General features: G+C 31.6%; 1 protein-coding gene across 5 annotated transcripts; it reads left to right on the top strand.

The window, feature by feature from the left end:
• The first annotated feature begins 587 nt into the window (after positions 1–587).
• LOC143248877 (BTB/POZ domain-containing protein 17-like) lies at positions 588–21,662 on the top strand. Of its 5 annotated transcripts, none has more exons than XM_076497782.1 (6): positions 631–742; positions 2,376–2,421; positions 8,351–8,626; positions 9,784–10,032; positions 16,466–16,653; positions 20,477–21,662. In XM_076497782.1, the coding sequence occupies exons 3-6, from the start codon at positions 8,357–8,359 to the stop codon at positions 21,279–21,281; spliced, it is 1,512 nt and encodes a 503-aa protein (XP_076353897.1). In that variant the 5' UTR covers positions 631–742; positions 2,376–2,421; positions 8,351–8,356; the 3' UTR covers positions 21,282–21,662. The 5 variants fall into 5 exon arrangements, with proteins under 5 accessions (XP_076353869.1, XP_076353879.1, XP_076353897.1 ...); XM_076497773.1 differs by having other exon boundaries at positions 8,320–8,626; XM_076497754.1 differs by lacking the exon at positions 2,376–2,421 and having other exon boundaries at positions 588–742.
• The last annotated feature ends 887 nt before the right edge of the window (positions 21,663–22,549 follow it).

Below are 22,549 nucleotides of genomic sequence, written 5' to 3'. Positions count from 1 at the left end.
ATACAGCAAGGATCTCATCTGCAAGGATTGAAGAGCTGGACTGGAGAAAACTTCCACATCCTCCTTAATCTCTAGACCTTGCCCATCTGATTATTATCTATTTCAAAGTTTGCAGAACTATCTTGATGGAAAAGAGCTTGGAACACATGAAGATGTCGAAATTATTCTCTTCATACTCTTTTACTCCAAACCCCAAGAATTTTAAATAAGTGGCATTCAGAAGCTTGTGAATCGTTCACGGGAAGTAATTATTAATGATGGAATGTACATTAGTGATTAAATAGCATTAAAAGCGTTTGAAATTTTTTCTCTTTTTCTGAATCTAAAATTAGACATTACTTAAGGGATGACCTGATATAATTTTTTTATTGAAACAAAAACTGAGAGAAAGAGAAAATCACACAGTTATTACAAACAAAGTCAGTTATTTTTCAGTAGTAACCGAATGAACTATTTATAATAATGATAAGTTTGTATGTGTATAAATTCTAATAAAACACCAGAATATTGCGAAAATGTTATTTGTGTTACAAAGTGAAGGTGTTATGTATTCTGGATGGTTGTCTTTGCTAATCTGGTGGTCACATACAGATTTACAATAATTTAACAGCTGTTAAACCTAACTGTAGATGTAGTACAACGAGTAGAGAAGTTATAAACGTTGTGAATATAACATATTAGAAGATTCTTAGTTTAATGTAACTGATATATGCAAGAGATCTGTTAAACTATTGAAAATAAGGTGTGATTAGTATTAAAAGTTAACACGTGATTATTTTTAGCAATTAAATTTTTCACGTAAAATAACCTGTTCATATTATTAATTAAAAATGATAAGCGCAGCTTCTACCCTGTTTTCTGCGTATTGTTAGCAATACTACAGCTATTAATATTGTTATATCTGCGTTATATACCAGAGATTATTATTAATCATACTACTAGTACTAAGGAATCTAGATTTTAATGATATCTGTAGTTAAGTAGTTTTTGATGACGAGAAACCCACTTGAAATAAAAATGCCTCTCAGAACGGCTGGAATGAATATTAACACTTATTGATAAGGAGAGAACGTTTCGGCCTTCCTAGGTTATCTTCAGGTTAACCAATAGAAGTGTTAATACCCATACCAACCATTCTGAGATACATTTTTGTAGTTAAGTAGTTTTTATATTTATATATTAAAAAATCAAAGTTAAAACTCATTTTGTTCTGCTTTTACTTATTAGTATTAATCCTGGAGCATAAACTGATCAAAGATGCAGTTAAACACAGATATTAAATGTACTACGTAACTCTTCACATGACTACAAATGTACTGCTGGTTACTTGCCCAAATATCAGGCTAAGTACTTGGTGGTACAAGAAATTATAAGATGGGTACTTAGTCAGATATTTGGATTACACATGAAAGTTCAAGTGTATTTAGATTTTGCTGCCAAAGAAAAAAATGTCAATGCCTATTTATGGTCATTCTTCACTTTTGAAGAAAGCAAATACAAAAATGAAATGCAGCTACAGTGCTATACATCAATGAAATATTACTATAAAAATATAATGAGGTAAAGCAGTGAAATATTTCTACAATGAAATACTTGATTCACATAAATTGACATTAAATATTTTACTTTTAGTTCTTGATTTTTGCAAGACTATTGACATGTATACTTGAGCATAAATCTTTCTTTAGTAAAAATTCATACATCTGTTACATTTTTATTTTATTTTTCCATAAAGAATCTCAAAATCCCTTCATTTCTAAGAATGGTTTCAGTAAGTTGTGAAGTCTTCCTTATTGGCTTCACCCATAGATTAACAGATAAGACTGATGTGAAATTTACCACTATCTTTTACTGAACAAATCTATTGTTTTGTTCATTCTGAGCATTTTCTGGTGGTGGATTTTTTTTTTATTAATAAGTCAGTTCATCTACTTTCTTATTTATGAATGAACTCTTTGAAAGGAAGAAATACATTATTTTCAATCTAATAAATATTTGAATATCAGTATTTAAGTGTTTAACTCTTAGCTTGTTCCACAGTCTTTCTCCCTCTTGAATTCACCAAAGAAAACCCTACCTTACTAATCTGTTATTATTTTTGTCTGAAATGTTACTTGTTATCTGGATGATTTTGTGAACTTAAATTTTCATATTGGTAGGGTTAGTTAATTGGAGTGTAGGGTTGTTGAATGGGAAAAAAACAACAGAATGTTATTAATGGAGAACAATCAAACAACATTTGTCACTAATGAAATACTTCAAGGGTCAGTGCATAGGTGTTTGCTTTCTCTTGCTTATATTAGTGATACTGGTAAGGGTATAATTAGTAAATTCATGAAGTTTGCTGATGAAATTAAACTTTTCGGTATTTCTAGTTGTATTAAGGATGTTAAAGTATTACGGAAGAGCTTGGATCAGTTGGTTAGTTGGACAAATGTTTGATAGATAAGGGATTATCTTACAGTAATGTGTTAAGATTGTATGAATGAATTGCTTTTGAGAAAAGAAGGATAAGAAGTGATCTCCTAGAAGTTTTCAAGGTTCTATGAGAGATTGATAGGATAAAAGCCTTATATTTCTTTGTACTATATTCTGAAATCAATAAGACAAGGGAACACAACTTTAAGATTTGAAAGAAAATGGGGTAGGCTCCAACTAAGACAATTTCATTTTTTAACAAGGTAACTGGCTTGTGGAATGATTTGCCATTGGTAGAAATGGAGGCTATAATTTTATAGAAGTTTAAAAGGAGAATCAATGGTTTCCTGAAAAGTAACAGGGGGTTTACATTTTTAATTATCTTGAGGATAGATGAGAAAGGATAGTATTGAAAGGCAAAAATAACCCTTGTCCATAAATATGTTACTTTACAGTTTCTGTAAGTTAATCTCAGTGTGATTGTTATGTAGAAACACTAATGGCCAGTCAAGTGGTTTTGCACAACATTTTAAAATGTAATCTTTTCATTAATCAAAACAAGGTCTAACATTCTTATTATAAAAGGCCTTTCACATGCTCAATGATTAATTTCTCCTAAAAACTTAAATTTTTTAGCCTCATAGCAAGAGCACAAAGTTTTGCACAAAGTAATACACCTGAACTGAATTTTTTAAAAATAAAACACGTATTGTCAGAGGATACTTTAAAAAATTATAACTCAAAATGTAGGTTGAACACCATCTTGATTTTTTTTATAGATCATATTCAGAGATGTAAGAATATATGGTAAAAATCTGAAAAGGCTGAATGACTGGTGACATGGTCAAACTGTAGCCTGAAGTAGGGCTATTTTTAGCTAAATCATAAAAAGTTGCATGCAGCTAAATTTTGTACAGGAGATCTAATAGACGTTTAATTACAACAATTGCTGATATATCAACTGATATGTAATAGGAAATTTGAAAAAAATATTCAGTTTTGTATCATATTAAGTCTTAGAGCTATGGCTTATTAAATAAACCAATGTTTTTTACAATTTTGGGTTTTGGGGTGATTTTATAGCCTCACTATAAAAATCCTGAGAGAGATAAACTTGGTTTGAGACCATTCTTGAATTCTGTGAGATTAATTCAGTCAGTGTAGCAAATTTCAGCCTTCTACCACCATTACTCTTGTAGCTTTAAGCAGCCAAAGTTGCTCGAAAATGAATTTGCCAAAAATAACAAAATATTAAATTTTACATGGCTGTAAATCAGAAACTATTAGAGATATTGATCTAATCTTTGGCAGTTTTTCATTATATGGGTAGATGAGTACATGTGAATTTTTTCAAGGCATTCTGAGGGGGTCACCTGCAGCTCCCTGGATGATTTGACATGGAATGACCCATAACAAACCTGGTTGCTACTATAGTATGTAGTTTGTGTCTCATTGGACAGAGCCTCACTGGACACTTGTCACCTCCATATTCACTGACTCTCACTGTAAAACAGAGTAAATTTTGATATTGCATTCCTATTGATAAATAGATTTTGTATAAAAATTTGGTATTTTGTTATAAAAAATTGACATTGCTTTGATAAAGCATAAGATGCATACTTTGTGGAAAATTATAACTAAATATAAGTAATTATAATCAAATTGATCACCAAAATTTCTCTACTTTTTATAAATATTCAAGAAGTTTTTGAATGATGTTTTAATTGTAGACAGTAGCTCTAAGTTTTTCTTTACATGAATTGAATTGTCGTATTTTTTGTTTTGTGTTCAGACAAAAAATTTTTTTCATGTCATTTATATTTTCAAGTCATTTTTTGAGAATTTTTAGTCTCTTGTATGTGACTGAAAAATGTGTTTGACAATTGTTTTATTGAAATGAAACCATTTCTTTCTGATGAGATCTCAATTTCATGTAACAAAGTGCAGAATTTTTTGCAACAATGTATAATTTCTTGTCTTGAAAAATACAAGCTCTAATTACCAAATTACTTACCTAATTAGATTCTCACTTTGAAACAAACTAACCTAAAATTGCAAACAAACAAACTTTCAAGATGTCTTCAAGAAAAGTAAAAAAATAAATAAATTAAAAGGTAGAATATATAAAAATATTTGGGTGAGACATGGTCGTTTTTTTCCAAAACCTGGTGAGACTTTCCATATCATAGTCTACACAGATAGAATCATCAGCACTATTTTAACCTTCGTTTATTTGCAATTGGCACCAGTTACTGTAAATAATGCTTTTAAACCAAGAAAGTACACAATACCATTACATAATGCTTTTCACCAGAAGGAAATAAGTTTCAATAATCAAAAATAGTGCAATGATTACTTAAATTTCAGGTATTTTTTGGAACACACAATTTATTAAATTATTAATATTTACTGAACAATAATGTGGATAGATATAAATCATTTAGCAAAACATTATGTTTTAGTGGATCATTAAAACAGTGATAATGATTGTATCTATGTGGACAGCATGCTGTAATGTAAATATATTTGTAGAATGCATGTTGTAGTAGCTACCAAATCTGTTTGTACATAGTTTTATCATTTTGAAGAAAATAACTTGAAATTTAAAAAAATACCAATTTAAATATTTTATTCATCACAGAGATCAATTAAAACACACAGTGTCCACCAACTTTGATATTATATGTTGATGTTTCATAAACATTCAGCCATACTCTAAGAAAAGATGAAAGACTGCCTTTTTAATTTCACAATTAATCATATGATTTTAAATTATTTTAAAGCCTCACTTATAAACTTTGTTTTCTAGCCAAGGCTCTAAATATCACTGATATCTAACAGCAACTAAAACATCCTACTCTACAAGTCGCTGCAGATATTAGTAATATTAATGTAAAAAATAAACTTGTTTTGTACTTGGTAAAATAAGTTACTAGCATTGTGTCCCTACATAGCCAAAGTTAGAAAGTAACTTTACAAAGACTAATGAAATCACTAGTCTCTTCTCCGAATGCAGGGTTTCAATAAAGTGCTTAAAAAGACCACATCAAAATCATAACCTAAAGGCTCTCCTGTACCTTTAAATTTTCTAACAGGTTTAGCCTACTTGCCTGAATATTTTGTCACATACTTCTTAGTGATATATTTACTATTTTTGTACTCTGTTCAACACTTCTAGTCTGCAGTTGGTTTGAGTAACAGCTTTCAAAAAAAATACTCATTGATTTTTCTGTAAATTATAAACTAACCAAGTAGTTGTTTTTTACTTTTGAATAACTCTTAATCTGCCACTACCAGTACACAAAAACATTTTGTTTTTTAGGAAACTTTAGGAAATAAATAATCCTATCCAAAAAAAACAAAGAAATTTGGATTTGTGTTTAAATCTTATATGCCCTACTTGATATATTGAAATTACCATTACTGATATAATCAATTTTAAAATGCAGTATGGTTGTTGTGCATAACTTTTCTCTACATGTTTTGTGTTTAAATCTTATATGCCCTACTTGATATATTAAAATTACTATTACTGATATAATCAATTTTAAAATGCAGTATGGTTGTGGTGCATAACTTTTCTCTACATGTTTTTTTTTCAAAAGTTTGTTATACCAACTGTAATAGGGAAAAGAAATTTGAACAGAATAGTTTTGCATATTGGCTCCCAAGTCTATTTTGCTGATACTTTCCAGGGTTTCACTAGTCATTTTACAATTACTTTTTTTAGGAACAGTGTATATGTAGCTTTTGTGTCCCAGCCAGTAAGTGGCCATTTAAAAAGAAAATAGAGCACAACCCATCAGTAGGTTGTGTGGGAGCCAACATGTTAAATAAAATTAAACAGTGCATTATGTAATGACGATAACAGTAGTTTTTATAATATTTAAACTTCTACTTCTGTGTAGATCTCAGAATTTGGTTTTCTTTATTCTACAGAACCAACTCTGAAGGTTTTATGTTTTTATACATGTATAGGTTATTTGAGAACAACAATAGGCTTGTTGGTCTGTCTAAGCTGTACCATTCATTGATCTAAAATGCAAATAAAATTCTCAAAGCCAACCCTTATAATTTCAAATATTTACCAAGCCTTTCCTTAAACCCTCTTAAATTTGTTCACCACCACTGAAGGTAAACAATTACAAAGACAGCCTACACTATAAGAAAAGTGAAATTGTCTTAACTGAATATGACTCCTATCTTAACAAAATTTATATTTGTGTATACTAGTTCTACCACTTTCACCATTAATTATGAAAAAGTATGAGGTATGAACACTGTCAATTCCTTTAAACACTTAAGTCAGGTCTTCACCACTCTCTTTTCAAGAAAAGAAAGTTTTACAGACTTTAAGCTGTTCTTGTATAACTAGTTGTTTTTGAACACAGTACTCCAAATATGTTCAAACCAATGACTTGCACAATGAAATTATAACCTTTTTAGACTTGTATTAAGTATTTTTGTAAATAGAATCTAAAATCCCATTTTCCCTACAACTAGCAACAGCATATTATTTGAATTGCTTAAGAGATTAATCAACTAAGACTTTTTTTTTCCCCATAACATTGTTAAGCTTATTCACATTAAAATTATAATTATAATTCAAATTATGATATTACTATTAAAATTACATTGCATTTATTATAATTAAAAGACATCTATAATTTATTTCCTTGGCTTGCCAGTCTTTCTTTCATGTAGCTAATATCAGTAGAATATGTTTTTATCAATAAGGTGCTTATTGCTGAATATTGAGCCAGGATATAAAGAATTAATAGCTTATGATTATTTTATAAGAACTTAGAATTAAAGAACGAGGTTGTAAGATGATTGTGAAGACTTATTTGGATCAGTGTGTAGAGTTTCAGTCCCGAATATAAAGAAAGGTTATTAACATGTTAAAACAAATGAAAAGAGAAACAAACAAAATGCCATCTTAAGTTAATTAGGCTAAATATTGGCTTAAAGCTTCAGACTTGTTGATCATAGAATGTAGAAGTGTTAAATGTTTGTTATGAATTATAAGGTGTCTCTTATGCTTTTGTTACTAATCTAAAATACATCAAAATATCTGTACGAAGTTAGTATAGTGTTCTGTAAGAATTCAAGCTAGATGTCAGGATCTGTAACTTTAATAATAATGCTATTATTCATTAAATACCTCTAATTTGTAGAAAATGTCAAGTTTCCCTAGATTATTTTCTAGCCTTTGTTTAAGGCCTCATATTTACATTTGTATTCACATCATTAGCTGTTTTTGCAGAGTTAAGCACTTGAAGATGGAAGTTTGATGAGATACCATTCAAATTACAGTCCTATTAACTTATAGTAATTTCTAATACTTCAACAAAAACTGATTTCACAGTGCATTTGTGAAGCAATTTTGGTTATATTTTCTTTTAACACTATTAAAATAACCATTACTGGAAAGATTGGTTATGTTGGAAGTGCATACAGGTTTATTAACAGACTTGTGATGTTTCATTGCTCTTTCAAAGAAAAGAGATTTTTGCTTTGCACTTTACATCACAGTGCTTAAATTGAATATTTCTCTTGGAAAGTAGAAAGGGACAAACCATAAAAACAGTGTGTACATGATTTAGGAATTTTGTTTGAAAGAAGTTCTGTTAACCAAAATCATTGTCTTTTCAAGATTTAAAACTTGCATGCTATTGAAAGCAGTATTTTCTAACATAAAGCAACCTAAAATCTGAATTCCATGAAATTTTATCTTATTTGCTTATTACAGGTGTACTTTAAATTATGTAGATCAGAAAAATTTTTTTGCACATTTTTATTTTATTTTTCATTATGGTGACTAAATTGATGAAACCTTGAAAAATCAAGTACTTATAAAATTGTTTCTTTTTTAATCCATTTTTATCATGGATTATAAAGTTTTATCAGGAAAAGATATGAACATTTTTAGGTTGAGATGACAGACAATCGACATAGAACCCCAATATTTCAAGGAGGAGATAACAATGAACATGAAAACTCTGATCAAAAACCTCATCCAGTCAGTGAAGGACATAAGTTTTGTGACAAAGATCATACCCAACAAATTGATAATTCATCAACTGTTCTGGAAAAAATTGCTGGTTTGTATGCTGAGCGGCTGCTATCTGACATCACTCTCGAAGTTGGAGGAAAGAAGTTTGCAGCTCATCGTTTAATTCTCTGTGCTTCCAGTGATGTGTTTCAGGTGTGTATGTTTTTCTTCAATTACAGTAAGTCACAGTAATAGTCACGCAGAATACTTAATAATTGCAGTAAGCAGAACTTGTACTTTATTTTCAAAAAGTCATATTTTACCTCGGATAGATTTTTTATTGTCATTTCTCTTCAACATTTTAACTGTTAATTACATTTGGAATAATTCTGACCATATTTATCAGTTAAATGAATGAACATCCATATCTAAAATCATCACACATAAAGATATCGGATGTGTCATTAGGATGGAAATTGGAGAGCAGAAAAGTTCTATAGTAGTTAGTTACTGTTAAAGCACCTTTAAAGGTGGCAGTAAGGACTTTATGAGAACTGTTAATAATTTTAAGTTGATGTGTGTGTATTAAGCTTTCAATCAACTATAGCTGGTTGTGAACACAATTAGATGGCTTTCAGTAACATAGCAGCAAAGAAACTAAACCATCTCAGAATGGGCTAAACAGCAAAACCTTTTACTGTGCCATATGATGTCTTTGAAATTTATAACCCGGAAATGGCAATAAGGAAATAAACAACTGCATTGGTTGAGATTTAAAATTAGCTATATACTACCAATACTAAAGTCTGTGAAATCAGGAAGAGAAATATAAAATAATGATATGATGTTAAACCATTTATTTTTGGTAGAATTATTCAGAACTACTAGATATAATAAAAAGGAAAGAGCTCTTCTGAAAAAAATAAAAATAAATCATCTTATTGCAATAACATAATTATATTTATGTCTTGTAATTTTGTGCAAAGCATAAATACATTTTTGAGTCTTAAGTAAAGATTTATTTCTAACAATATGTTTCGGTATTTTTGCACTAAGTGTTTTAAATGTAGGCACTACCATTTCACGTCTGTAACAAGCATTTAATAGACTAGTAACCTTCACATTAGTGTATTTTACAGAAGAGATTTTGGTATTTATGTGTGCTTAAAAGTAAATTATAACTTCATGTCTATCACATGGTTTAAGTTTTTATGTTTGTAATATGTGACTTATCATTGGTTTCATGAACTTTTTCTATAATATTAGATATTAGTCAAGATAACTTTTCCCAGATGTGTTTAAGAAACTTATGAATTACAGAAGTGTTATGATTGTTGTTTTTCTCATGTTTTTTCCTTCACTAAATCTAGGTGATGCTGATGAATCCTAATTGGACAGAGTCACAAGAAACAAAGATAGTTCTACAAGAAGATCCTGCTTGTGTGTTAGTGTTTCCAGACTTCCTGAAGTATTTGTATACAGGCAAGATTCATATTAACCACTTCCTAGTGCTTCCCCTGGTCACCCTGGCTGATAAGTATAATGTAAAAGATTTAGTGAGGCTTTGTGTGGACTACATGTGTCGCCATGTTGTTTCAGCAACTAAACATAATCAGCTGGTATGTACATAGTCTTGTCTAAATGAAATGCACTCAAGTTTAGTTAAGATTAAAGAAGTATATCTTTATGTATATATAGTTTGTTACAAAGTATGTAGTTACAAATATAAAATAACTTAATTGTAACTATTCTCAGTTCAGTAACTGTCAATATGTAGTTTTATCAAAATGAAATGTGCACTCTCTAAGGTGTTATCTTTATTTTATTTTAACACCTAAGCATATTTATTTAAAAATACACATACATTTAGCCATTTCAAAATTAAAATATCACTAACACCTTTTTACATGCACTCTCACCATCGGCTACATTGCACCGGAAATGAGATACTCACAACAGTGCACAGAGAAATAAACAATTCCTGGAAAACTGGATGACCTCATGATGTCACTAAACATCCTCTATATGTATTACTCGTTTAATCACACTGCCACTCTCACTTTGCTTCTAAAGAAGAAAGGTCTGCCTTTTGAAAGCACTCTTGGACCTACGTGTTTTTAGAACATCATGAATATTTTTTATCAAAATCATTTAATGTTTGTGCATTTTTTTACAAAGGTTTATCAATACCATGGAAGAAATTTTTGAAGAACTGGAGAAATAAGAATAAGAATTAAAATTTTATGAAGTGTTTTTTAGATTGTCCCACTTGCCTCACCACATGATTTTGTCTATACAACAAAGGTGAAAAACAATACTGCTGCTACTACTACTACTAATAATATTGGGTTGAGGAATAATTCGTGAGCGTTTTTTCAAGTTAAACAAATGTATTCATAAATGAAACGCTTTCGCAAAATATTTCATATCATTTGGTAGATAATTTTTTGCTCTAATAGATGGTGTGTTTGATTTTCATATGTCTTTAATTTTTGCTTTCATTTTCAGCTCATTAAATGGACTGTCAAGTGGACAAAATCGAGCATTTTTGACACCATCTGCTTTTCGAATTTAATTTCTTGCAATTTCGTTTAAAACAATGCATGCTATATACCTAGGTATTACATGAAATAAAGTATCATAATAAATGTTATGGGTGTAATGTGTTCATGCATTGAAGTATTGTATAGTCTTGCATGTAATGCTTGAATTAAATTATTTAAAAACACTCACAAATTATTCCACAACCTAGTAATATTTTAAGTTACTTCAATTTTGTGATTCTTATTGAATAAAAATTCGTGCTTCAATGTATATGAATCCTTTTGAGGCCTAGATGCTCCACAGGAGTTTTTCTTATCCTACTTAAATGACAAATGGAGGTACTTTGTCAACTGTGACCAGTGTTACTGGTAGTATACATCAAAGAACTATCTTTATCCTGCAGTTTTCCAAGACTCACTGCCTTTTATTTCTGTAGCCACTACTCAGTCTGATATGTCTTTGGACAAATTTTACTCTCTTTTCTTCCCACAGTCTGAATTTGATTCTGATTCTTCTATCATTGATGAGGATCAAGTAACTCAACTTTTGTTCTTCACTGTTCTGATCACTCAGGTGTATGATGCATGTTTTTCTGTTTCTCCAGTTGTTTCTGATGATTCATGAGTGGGGAATGGTACAGTTCTCGAATCAGAGCTGATAAGTCAGGTTCAAATCTGTGCAATATCCCAAAACCATTATTGCATTTTTATATGTAAATACATTACAAGGACAGTCAATCCATTATTGTGAATGGTGGATGGTTGTGTGTTGGTGCCTTCCCTCTTGTGAGTTGCAAAATTATGGATGAAAGCATATAGCTTTAGTAGATTGGACATAATCATAGGTATCAATTATTGCTATGTACAATATTCCAACAACAACAAAGCTTTACTGGGAAATGTCATACCTACCTGATCACAATAGTGCCTCAGTTTATTCTTCTTCTGAATTTGCCCAGTTAACTTTATTTCCTAGTTTCAGGGATTTGATTGGTTAGGATTCCCTCTTGTTTGGAGCTTGAGTCCATCTCTCAAGGAACACACTTTGGTGTACTTCCTTCAAGACAAAGTTTTTGTTTCTGAGTTAATCATCCTGCCCTTTTTTTTTGTGTGTGTATTCCCTCTTGACAGGTCAATTGTGGCCTCACTTTGTTGGGAACCCTGCTTCACATATGGGCTTTCTCTGTATTTCAGGGGTAATGCCCTATCTGAAGCTTCTAGTTTCCTGAGCCCTTACGTCTCCTTTTCTTCATACATCAGAGATATTTTATGTTCTCTTGTCTCTCTAGAACCCCTGCTTCTTTTGCATGTGGCCATTTGACTCCTTTTCAGTGATGTCTGTCTGATCAATGGAATTATTCCAGTAACTCAACAACTTTTATCATTCTTCTCCCTCCATATTTTCACCTGTCACTGTGATGTTGGCTCAGTTGTTTTCATCTGACCCTGAGTATCATTTTTAATTTGTCTTGCACAAATTTGTGTGTGTTTATGGAAACCATCTGTGGCTGGGTGAGATACAGTTCTGGGCAACTTCACTATCTGTTTCCATAATTGATTATACAGAGGAGCAAATTCTCCAGATCACCTTCTACAAAACATTGGCTCCCATCTTCTGTCACATTTGTTATAATCCATTTGTATAATTTCATTTTCATTTTTTTGCATGATTTGGCATGAAGGTACTTGAGATCTCTGCTTTCTTGCTCTCTGTTTCCTCTTTTTGGCTCACGACCACAATACTCTTTTTGGCCTACCATATTACAGAAGCTTTGTACTTCATAATGGATCAGCTGTCTTACCCATACTAAACCCTTTATGGAAAGTGGTCCTCACATCTTCTGGTGTTTCAGTAGCTTTGTTTCCTCTTTGAAAGTCCTCTTGTCATTGCATATGTAATTCCCATTCATGCCAAGTTTTCGCTCTTGGTCATCAGCTCAAGACTCTGTGGCCCCAGTGATAGACATTTTGTGTCTGGATTGGTCCAGTCTCTTTCAGTATGTCTGTATGTCTCATAATCCTCTTTATAGGGTGTTGTCTGTAATTAACAGCACTTTTTGAGAGTTCTTTAATTTTTCCCCTTCATGTTAGCTGGTTTCAGTCAAGGATTTCCATTTCTTCACCCCATATGATTCAGGAGTATCTTCTTCTTCCACTTGGACTTGGACTTTCATGTTTTACCATGACATGACATGCCTTTTTTTTCTTTCTTTTTTTTTTTGCATATGACTTTTGTGTGGATCCTTACAAAACAGGTAGGTTTTCTTGCAGAATAAGTTACTCTTGGTGGCCATCCATCCATTTGATTTATTAGTGCAAGTGAATGATTTATCAATACTGGTCCATCCATCACTCCTTCCCTTTTGTTAATCTGACTAATTACAAACTGGAACCTCTGTTTAGTTCTCAGTGCTGTCATATATCCTCTGTTTAAACTTTTGACCACCATTTTCCTCCTTCATCTTTCTTTTCAAGTATAATTCTTCTCCTTGCTCAGAGGAGATATCACTCAAATTTTACTCTTGCACTCATTTTTTTTCACAGTGATAGGTTGACTATATTCCTGGCTGATCCTTTTACCCCAAGACTTGGGCTACCTGGGAAGGGGATCAGAAGTTTTATTCAGTCAACTTCCCATTAGTTTCTCCTGAATATGACTTGTTGTAACCCTTGTGTCTTCTTTTGTGTATGTTGTGTGACGTTATTAACTTACCTACACACCACTGTTTAGAGGCAAGCAATATTTTCTTTTCATGCTTTGGGACCCCTTATTTCTCAAATTTTCTTTCATTCCACTTTAATTGCATAAGTTAAGGAACTCATCTCGCTTGTCTGTTCCATCACTTTTAGACTTTATTCATGTCACATAACATCATGTCAACATCCCCAGGTTGATGCTGTACAAGCAGGGATGTGAATGACCTTGGACAGTATTTTGTCACAACATGGTCCCATCATCCTCTGTATTTTGTCTCCCTCCATATGCCATTTACCTAGAGGCTCTGCAGTATGGTGTTGTTTATATGACAAACAACAACAACAAGAGAAGAAAAAGAAAGAAGAAGGGTTTCTCAAGTATTCAGTTTTACCTTATAGATTGCTCCTCTATCTCAAAATATTTAAATAGAGGATAACAGAAAATATTCATCCTGACTGCCTCTGCTAAGTATCTACTGAGATAGAGTTTACTAGATCAACAAGTAAAAAAAGAGTGGCTAAAAACTCTGTCATCTGAACAGCTCCTGCTGTTTCTATTCATAGTAACTAATATTACTGTCTTTTAGTGAGGAACCTTATGCTGGTGAACTGATTCTTATTTGGTCCATGAATCTGTTTGATGTTTTCCTCTGTGTGTCTTTTTCCCTCTTAATTTTTTTTTAGTGGAGTGAGAAAAACTTTGCTTCCCCAGAACCAAGCTGCTAGAGTGGTCTGTATAGAGTTCTTTGGGTTTGCATAATTCTCTTGGAATGAGATCAAATGAAAGCATTTCTTGACAAGAAATAAGGCAGAGGTATCACCCTGGAAGTTTAGGTCAACCCCTACATATAAGAACTAGACCATTCCTGGTGGCTCTGACTAGCTGGATAAGTCTTGAGTTTCCCTCAGGATGCAGATTTGGGATGATTCATCCTTAAGTCTGCAAAGTCCTGTTAGTATTTTTCCCATACCTTGAAATTACCATAACCATTCTTAATTTTTTATGGTATGCTGGCCACATAAGATTTAAATGTAGCTCAGTTAAGCAGCCTTCAGATTCTGTCTTTGTCATACTTAATGAACAAACAGAACTATTTTTGGAATGGATGCAGTGTGACAGTCTAACCAAGGTTTGATAAAAAGAAAACAATTTATTAAACTGTAACAACACTTGAAATAAAATTTATCACGTAAACATGGTTAATAAACATGTGCCTGGCTAGAACTTAATACCAGTATTAAGGAGCATGAATATCAACACTAATTATTTCAAATAATGGAATCAGGAAAAAAAAAACAGACAAAATAAAAACCTAATTCCAAGAAAACAAATTATTCCACGATATTCCAAAATCTATTTTCTATATTAATAACATTATTGAGTGATAAACAGCAATAATTCACCAGCTGTTTTGTGACTCAGTTTGTGAAGCTTATGGCAAGGTATTTATTTATTTACTCCATTAGGTCATGAGAGTACGTAATCATAAATTTACATGTCTTTTTGTACATGAATAATGTTTACATCATCACTGGGGAAGCTGGTCAGTTTCATAATATATATTTATTTACTCAAAATAAATATGATCACCTTAGAAGATGAGTTAGCATTTTAATGTACCTAAAAATTCATAGATAAACTAAATGTTAGAAGGAATTATAAATGAATTATAAACAAAACTATAAAAAATATTGAATTCACTCAGTTTGTCACCAAGTGCTGCTCCCACTACCCTCCCTTATCCCATGGGAGACACACTCCATGAGTCTTATGCTTGCTGAATTCTCAGAAATGGGATCATAATTTACATTACTTTCTTCTTACCTGTCTCCATCTTCTCACTGTGGGACTCATAATTATTTTTCTGTGGAAAGGTGTGTATCTATCCTAAGATATGCTTATAGGTAAGAAAAATGTTAACTTCAGACTATGTTACTTACCTTTCCACAGAAGAGATAGCTTGAATCATACACTGAGATGAAGGAAGAACTGGTGTATATAAAGTAATGTAATATAATGAAGAGGTGAATAGAATAGTCTGGATTTAGCATTTTATTTAACTAAAAGCATATTACCTAACCTACCCACTTTCAGTGTATCTCATTTGCTTCATCAAGAATGAACTTTTGGTTTACACAAAGTACTCAAGAGTAGTGTTGTTAAAGAAAGATGTGTCACCCTCTATGTAGGGTTAAAAGCATGGTTTTATACAAACATTTATTGCAGTAACACCAACAGCTAGCTCTTTGTTCTGTATATAGGTAATTATCTATCTGAAATATATTTTCAGATGAGGAAAATGTTATCTTTAATGTGAGATATCAAGTTAATTATAAAATGAAAAATTAAACATAATGTAGGTGAAAATTAGATTGAAAACGTAAGTACTCTACTGTATAATTTTTGAGCAATTTAATTTGAATTTTAGTTTTTAGATGTTTGTTTTATAAAAAAATGTTTAGTTTTAAATTGCCCCAAAATAAAATCTTGGAAGGGCTGTAAGAGAAAATTTTCATCCCTGGTTTGAATGGAATTTTATACAATCTAAATGAAATACATTGTTAAAGAGATGAATTACATAACAATTATTTTAGATATTGTTCTACACAATTCTGCAATTCTTTGTTTTACCAAACATAACAAGAGTAGGAGTCTGATTGGAATAGAAATTTAATCATGATTCCTTTTTATGGTCCTAATATTTTCAGAAATTAAAACTGTAGTTCCTTGTAATAGGAGGTGATTCATTAAATTTTAAGTTTTATTATTTCCACTTATTTTGTTCTGTACCTTCTTGCTTGATAATTCTAGGTTTCTTGGCTTCAGTACACCCTCAATTGTGGACATACAGCTGTTCACAATGCTTGTAGTAATTTCATCACATGGAATTTTGAACTTGCTGCACAAATGGATGATTTTGGGTGTCTTGAAACTGATGTTCTAATTCATTTTCTCCAGAAATCTGAACTAGTGGTTAAGGATGAGCTCACATTGTTCCAGTAAATATGTTTTTATTTATCTACTTTTATTGCAAAATTACTGTTTAATAGTTACCTTAAAGGAAAAAGTATTTTGATAATTCTTAGCATGAAGTTATGATTTATATTTACTTTTCTATTTACCCTCTTGCTATGGTCAGGACAGAGTGAGCACGTCATGAGTTCCTGAAGAAGTACATTCAAACTTTAGTTAAACTACTTTATCTTCATGATATAATAAATTTGGTATAAATAATGTAATTATTAAATCAAATTTTTAATGTTACATAAGTTTAATGTCTTAATTTTATAAGAAAATATTTAAAAAGTTTGTCAGTCTCACCCAAGTAGATGAATTGTGACATTTGCTTTCTAGGTATACCCTCTTCTTTAATTTATTTACCTGTCTGGCATGTCCAGGTGGTTAAGGTACTCGACTCATAATCCAAGGGTTGTGGGTTCGAATCCCCATTACACCAAACATCCTTACTCTTTCAGCCATGTAGGCATTATAATGCAGAGATGCCAAACATTACGATTTGAGCATAATCATCACAATTTTGGTGTATACTTTACGACTATACACTCATACAGACAAATATTACGACTTGTTGCAACTCCCAAATTATTATATATTATATAGGACTATACAATAAAGTGATAAATTGTTCCCCCCAGGGCTTGAAAGGGGTGAAAAGAAAATTTCTAGTGAAATACAGATAAATTTTGATAATAAATAAATGACATAGTCCAAATGGCTACTTGCTGTAATCATGTTTGTGCTTGAAATAATAAAAAAATTTTGTATCTTCGACATCTACCAATATTTTGAGTGCGGTGCTTCTCCATACTGGGTACGTGGGGGAATCCATAGTTACATCATCAGTGTTTGTCAGCCAATCAGCACTCGCGTAGATGGGTCTTTCTCATTTTCTAAGCGACATAGAAACACCAATGTGATCATTCACAAGATGGAAAAAAATAGGCGTCGTTCACCAGATTGTCTTGTTTCTGGCAAATCTAAAAGCACTAAAACTGTGAATCAAAAATTTAGGAAAGAGTATAGTGCAAAATATCCAGTCATTGCATCAAAAGTCAGTGATTGTCTTGTGTTTTGTACAGTTTGTCACATTGATTTTTCTGTGGCGCATGGCGGGATAAACGATTATTTCAGACATACAAAATCGGCATCTCACCAACAAAAGGCTGAGGAAAAGACGAAAACGATGCAGATTACAACATTTATGAGTAAGAATTCAGAATATGAAACCATAAATGCAGAAGTGATGTTCGCGCAATTCGTCATTGCTCATAATTTACCCCTAGCTGTAGCTGATCATGCAGGACATCTATTCAGAAAAATGTTCCCAAACTCTGATATAGTGAATAAATATGGCTGTGCTAGAACCGGAACTATAGCCATCGTTCAAATGTTGGGTTGTGAAGACGACAAAATGATTTCAAGCATACTTACTAACAGTGTTTACAATTTAGCTATAGATGGAACCACAGACATGGATGACTCAAAACTGTATCCAGTCATAAATAAGCAATCTATAGCAGTAACAAATAATAATAGTTATAATAATAAACAGCTTAGAGACATTGGTCAGGCCTAGTAGCCACAAATGATAAAGGGCTTTGTCTACAGTCATTACGCTCAGTTATTTGAAATAGTTGACATCTCTGATAATGTGACAGTCAATCCCACTATTCATTAGTAAACGAGTAGTCCAAGAGTTTGAGGTTGGTGGTGATGACTAGCTGCCTTCCCTCTGGTCTTACACTGCTAAATTAGGGATGGCTAGCTCAGATAGCCTTTGTGTAGCGTTGCACAAAATTGAAAACATAAAGCAATTTTTAAAGAAAATTATGTATTTTGTATTAATGTGTTCTATTGTTGGATGAGTTCATTTGGATTATTTGGTGAAAAATAATACCAAGCAGATAGCCCTCAAGTAGCTTTGTGCAAAATTAAAAACAAACAAACAAACAATTTATTTACTACCCCTCTGAGAAGTACAGAATTTAATGTAATTACTCATTATAACATCGTTATTACTCAGGCAAACCATAATTTTTATAGCTTTTATCTTATTTGTTTATTAGACCATAAAATAGGAAATCTAACTCCTCTTGCCATGCCCATCTGTCACATTCTCTAACTGATTGCCAGTATTTTTTTCTGATGTTTAATACAATATTACTTATAATCAATAGAAAGCCAAATTTTTAATCTATTAATTGATATATTATGTTCTTTTGTACATAGAACTGTATTTTATTTCCATTTCAAACTATATTCCCATGGAAAATACATTGATGAACTTAGTTGAATTATTAACAGCTCTTATTGCATGTTAGAAATCCAGAAAAATTATGATAGTTACAGGATGTTGTCTGTGTTATTATTCTGTGTTCTTATGTGCATTATTTAATAAAATAATTACTTAGTGTTGTAGTGACATTAGTATATAAAAATAGGGTTAATTTTCATCAGCAGTTGACAACAAAAAAGAAGACCCAAATAAATATTTTTTTGTTTTCAACTGTATTTTTCTATTATTATAAAACTAACTAAATTTTATAAATTGGAAACTTATTAGGCAATATTAGGTAAAATGAAGAAAAATGATGATGATAAAATTTCATGAGGTATGTTTTCAAGCAGCTCAGGAGTAGCTTATGCTACAGAATTCAAAATGGCTTGCAACTTTTATCGTGAGGTTATTAGTTAGACAAGGTTCAAATGGCAAATAAAATGTATGTAGCAATAGATGTATGCTGCTACTAGCTTTAAGCTGTTTGAGATAAAGAAGTCTAGTTACCTTCTAAAAGTCATTCTAGAAGGAAGTAACTTGTATTTACTGCATATATTTTTTTTTATGGTGATTGTGAGGTCATTCAAATTGCTCGACATTAGATAGGGTTAGGGTAAAGAAAAGAACTGATAATATATGAAGTTTTACTGTAAAAAACTTTAAAATTTATGTAGGAGGTTTTATAGATTGTGCAAATGAAAGTTGAAAATTTTTAGAGGAAGAAGAATATTTTTAATGTCAATATGAAATCACTTTGCACTTAAAGCAGTCAATGCTTTGACTTGGTATATTCACAGAAAATTTTGGTAAATGTACTTCATTAACATTTTGATACTTTGTCTGTAAAATCTTTAAATGCTTACAGAAAGCTTGCAAAAGTTTGTGAAGATACACAAAACATATTAGAAGTTATTATTGTATGGAATCTCTAAAGATCAGTTTGGTGTCAAGATTTAGGTCAAATCAACTGAGCCCATAGCAAGAGAGCTAATTTTGATTAAAATGTTTTGAATACATTCTTAATAAGATATTTATTTAAAGCTTTTGACCACATAAGTACTTGTAGAAAGTAATTTAGTAGTAGAATAAGGGATTTTTGCAGCTTTTAAACATAATACCACATAGTATTTCCTGTATTGTGTAATTGATCATTATTCAAGAAATACTGAAATATTGTTTCACTGGTTTTGAACAATAAATAAAAACTAGTATTTTTATATGAGTATGCACTTAACTTCATTTGTGTTCATGTACTATCTTTAGATTCTTCAGTAACCTCAAAATACAAAATTAGTTTAGATCAGCCAATTCTTGGGTTTCTCCATAAATGTAAAATTTTTGTAATCGAGACTTAAACCTTACTGTAATTTGTTTTTGAAGAAACCTTTTTTGTAAATAAAATTCACTATAAGTTAAGAATTCTATAATTAAAAACAGTTCTAGTTTCAATGAACTCAGTACTTATGTATTGTGGGTGGGCTGTTAGGTAAAACACGTAGTAATAATACAGTTTTGTGTTTCAGATGTGTTGCCAAGTGGCTTCAATTTCAAGAACACCGTTTAAAAAGCACATATAACCTAACAGAAGCTGCAGAGCACTTTGCAGACTTAGCTGTGGAGGTAATGTCACATATACGTTTTCCCATGATGACCCCTCGACATCTGGCTAGCCTTCTTATCCACTCTCTAACCAGCCGATTTAAAGACTTTTTTTTTGAGCACATGGCAGTTGCTATGTCTTTTCACTCTGGTGAGCAAGGGTTACGTTTCTGGAAGGTTCTGGAGGATCCAGATGGTCACCTTTTTTTCACTCCTCGTCTATACACCACTGAAAGATGGAGTGCGTCTCTGATCATTGAAAACTATCCTCTCCTTCCAACGTACAGTGTGAGGACTTTAGTATTTAATACTCCTGCCAGCTTTGCAGAGTGTCAGAGTGATCATACTTATGAATGGACAGTGGACATCTACCCTAAAGGAGTCTGGTTCAAGAAGTTTTATTTAATTGTATGGCAAGGAACCCTGGAAATGCCAGAGTCAGTAGACAAAACTGTAAGGCTTTCTCTTACTTCCAAGGATACAGAAGAAGTAGCTAGAGTCTCAGTGGGTATTTTGATTGGTGGAAAACAGGATGGGATGGAACACGTACGGAAGGTAGTAAAACGTAATTTTGTATTTTCAAAGGATGAGAGAATTCTAAATATAAATGATTTAATTCCCTATGATGACCTCAATAATCTTAGAACTGGACGGTCTCCATTTCTGGTTGGACCAAACTCTGATGTTCTGAAACTGCATATTGTCATCACGCCATTATGGTCAGTATGAATTATTTGTTTGTATATCTACTATTGACTAAACTACTGCAGATGTATAACCAGTATTTTTTGAAAAATAAAAATAAGTGATATAACAAGAGACATGATATTGATACTGCCTCTCAATACTCTTGTCTACTGTGGTATTAGAGATACCTTGGACAGTATAACAAGAGGTTTGCTTAATTTATTGGGTAAATAGTGTAATTTAAAAAGAACAATGTTGAATGATTTTGTTAGTCGAGAACATATTTAGTGAAAATTGACTTAGAACTATTCTATGTTCACTTGACTGTTCCTGTGTGATAGAGCACACAAAGCTTGTTTTATTGCTGCAGAACATGCATATAAATGTATGCTTTCTTTTCAGCATAATAAAGATTTATTGAGACTTTTGTTGCATTCTATTTTATATTAATAACTTTATAGGTAACACTTGTAACTACCAGATTAATATTACTTCAGTAATAATTTTCTATTACCACTCTGACTAAATATTTTTTAAATAAACAACTTGTGACAATATTGTTGTTTCGTTAGGAGAAAAAATGACTGAACTATATGGCATTCAAACCTAATTGCATTCTAGGCTGGAACTTATATAATGATGTAGAAAGAGGTATGGCAGTTTTAGTCTCTGCATTTAATAATTCACTTTTCATATGTTTTACACTGTAACTGACATTCTTTTCCACCTCAGTGATGTTTCATCTTCATTGTTCATGTCCTACTTCTCTTTGTTCATATCATTTTTACATTTTCTTTATCATCAAAGTGTTTCTTTACTTCTTGGGTGTCTTGTATTTTTCAAACTTGTTGTAATTCATATGCATATCTCCAATAGCTTCATCAGTCAGATTTATTAATGATTTTAGTTCTCCTTTAAACATTATATCTCATTCTTTGAATTCTTAACTTCTTGTCCACATGATGACAAGTCTTATGTTTCTTTCCTCTTCTTCCTGGTCTTTTAATTTTCTGTTTGTTTCTTCTAAATTTTTTTTCCTCATTGTTCTTCTCTGAATGCTCTTTCTGTTTCTGTTTGTTCTTTTTTCCCATTGTTTTATCCTGTGGCTTTGTGGTTATCTTGAATAAAAGTTGAACTTTAATCAAGGTTCTAATTCACTTTAATTAAAATATTACATTTCTGAACCAGTGTTGTAGCATTGTTGTTTTAAAAGTCTCTGAAAATAGTTCAAAGTCCAGTACACAGTATCATGATAAGGCATTGTAGTTCTACCTTGACATTTCTACAACTTGTAAGCTTAAGTTTGGAAA

Source organism: Tachypleus tridentatus, chromosome 1 (assembly GCF_004210375.1).
Source record: "Tachypleus tridentatus isolate NWPU-2018 chromosome 1, ASM421037v1, whole genome shotgun sequence".
Taxonomy (NCBI): Eukaryota; Metazoa; Arthropoda; class Merostomata; order Xiphosura; family Limulidae; genus Tachypleus; species Tachypleus tridentatus.
This window is presented reverse-complemented; position numbering and strand designations above follow the sequence as displayed.

Coding starts and splice junctions, on each gene's coding strand:
- LOC143248877 (XM_076497754.1), top strand. CDS start 8,357: ATGACAGACAATCGACATAGAACCCCAATATTTCAAGGAGGAGATAAC. Junction 8,627..9,783: donor CTTCCAGTGATGTGTTTCAG/GTGTGTATGTTT, acceptor CACTAAATCTAG/GTGATGCTGATGAATCCTAA. Junction 16,654..20,476: donor GATGAGCTCACATTGTTCCA/GTAAATATGTTT, acceptor TTTGTGTTTCAG/ATGTGTTGCCAAGTGGCTTC.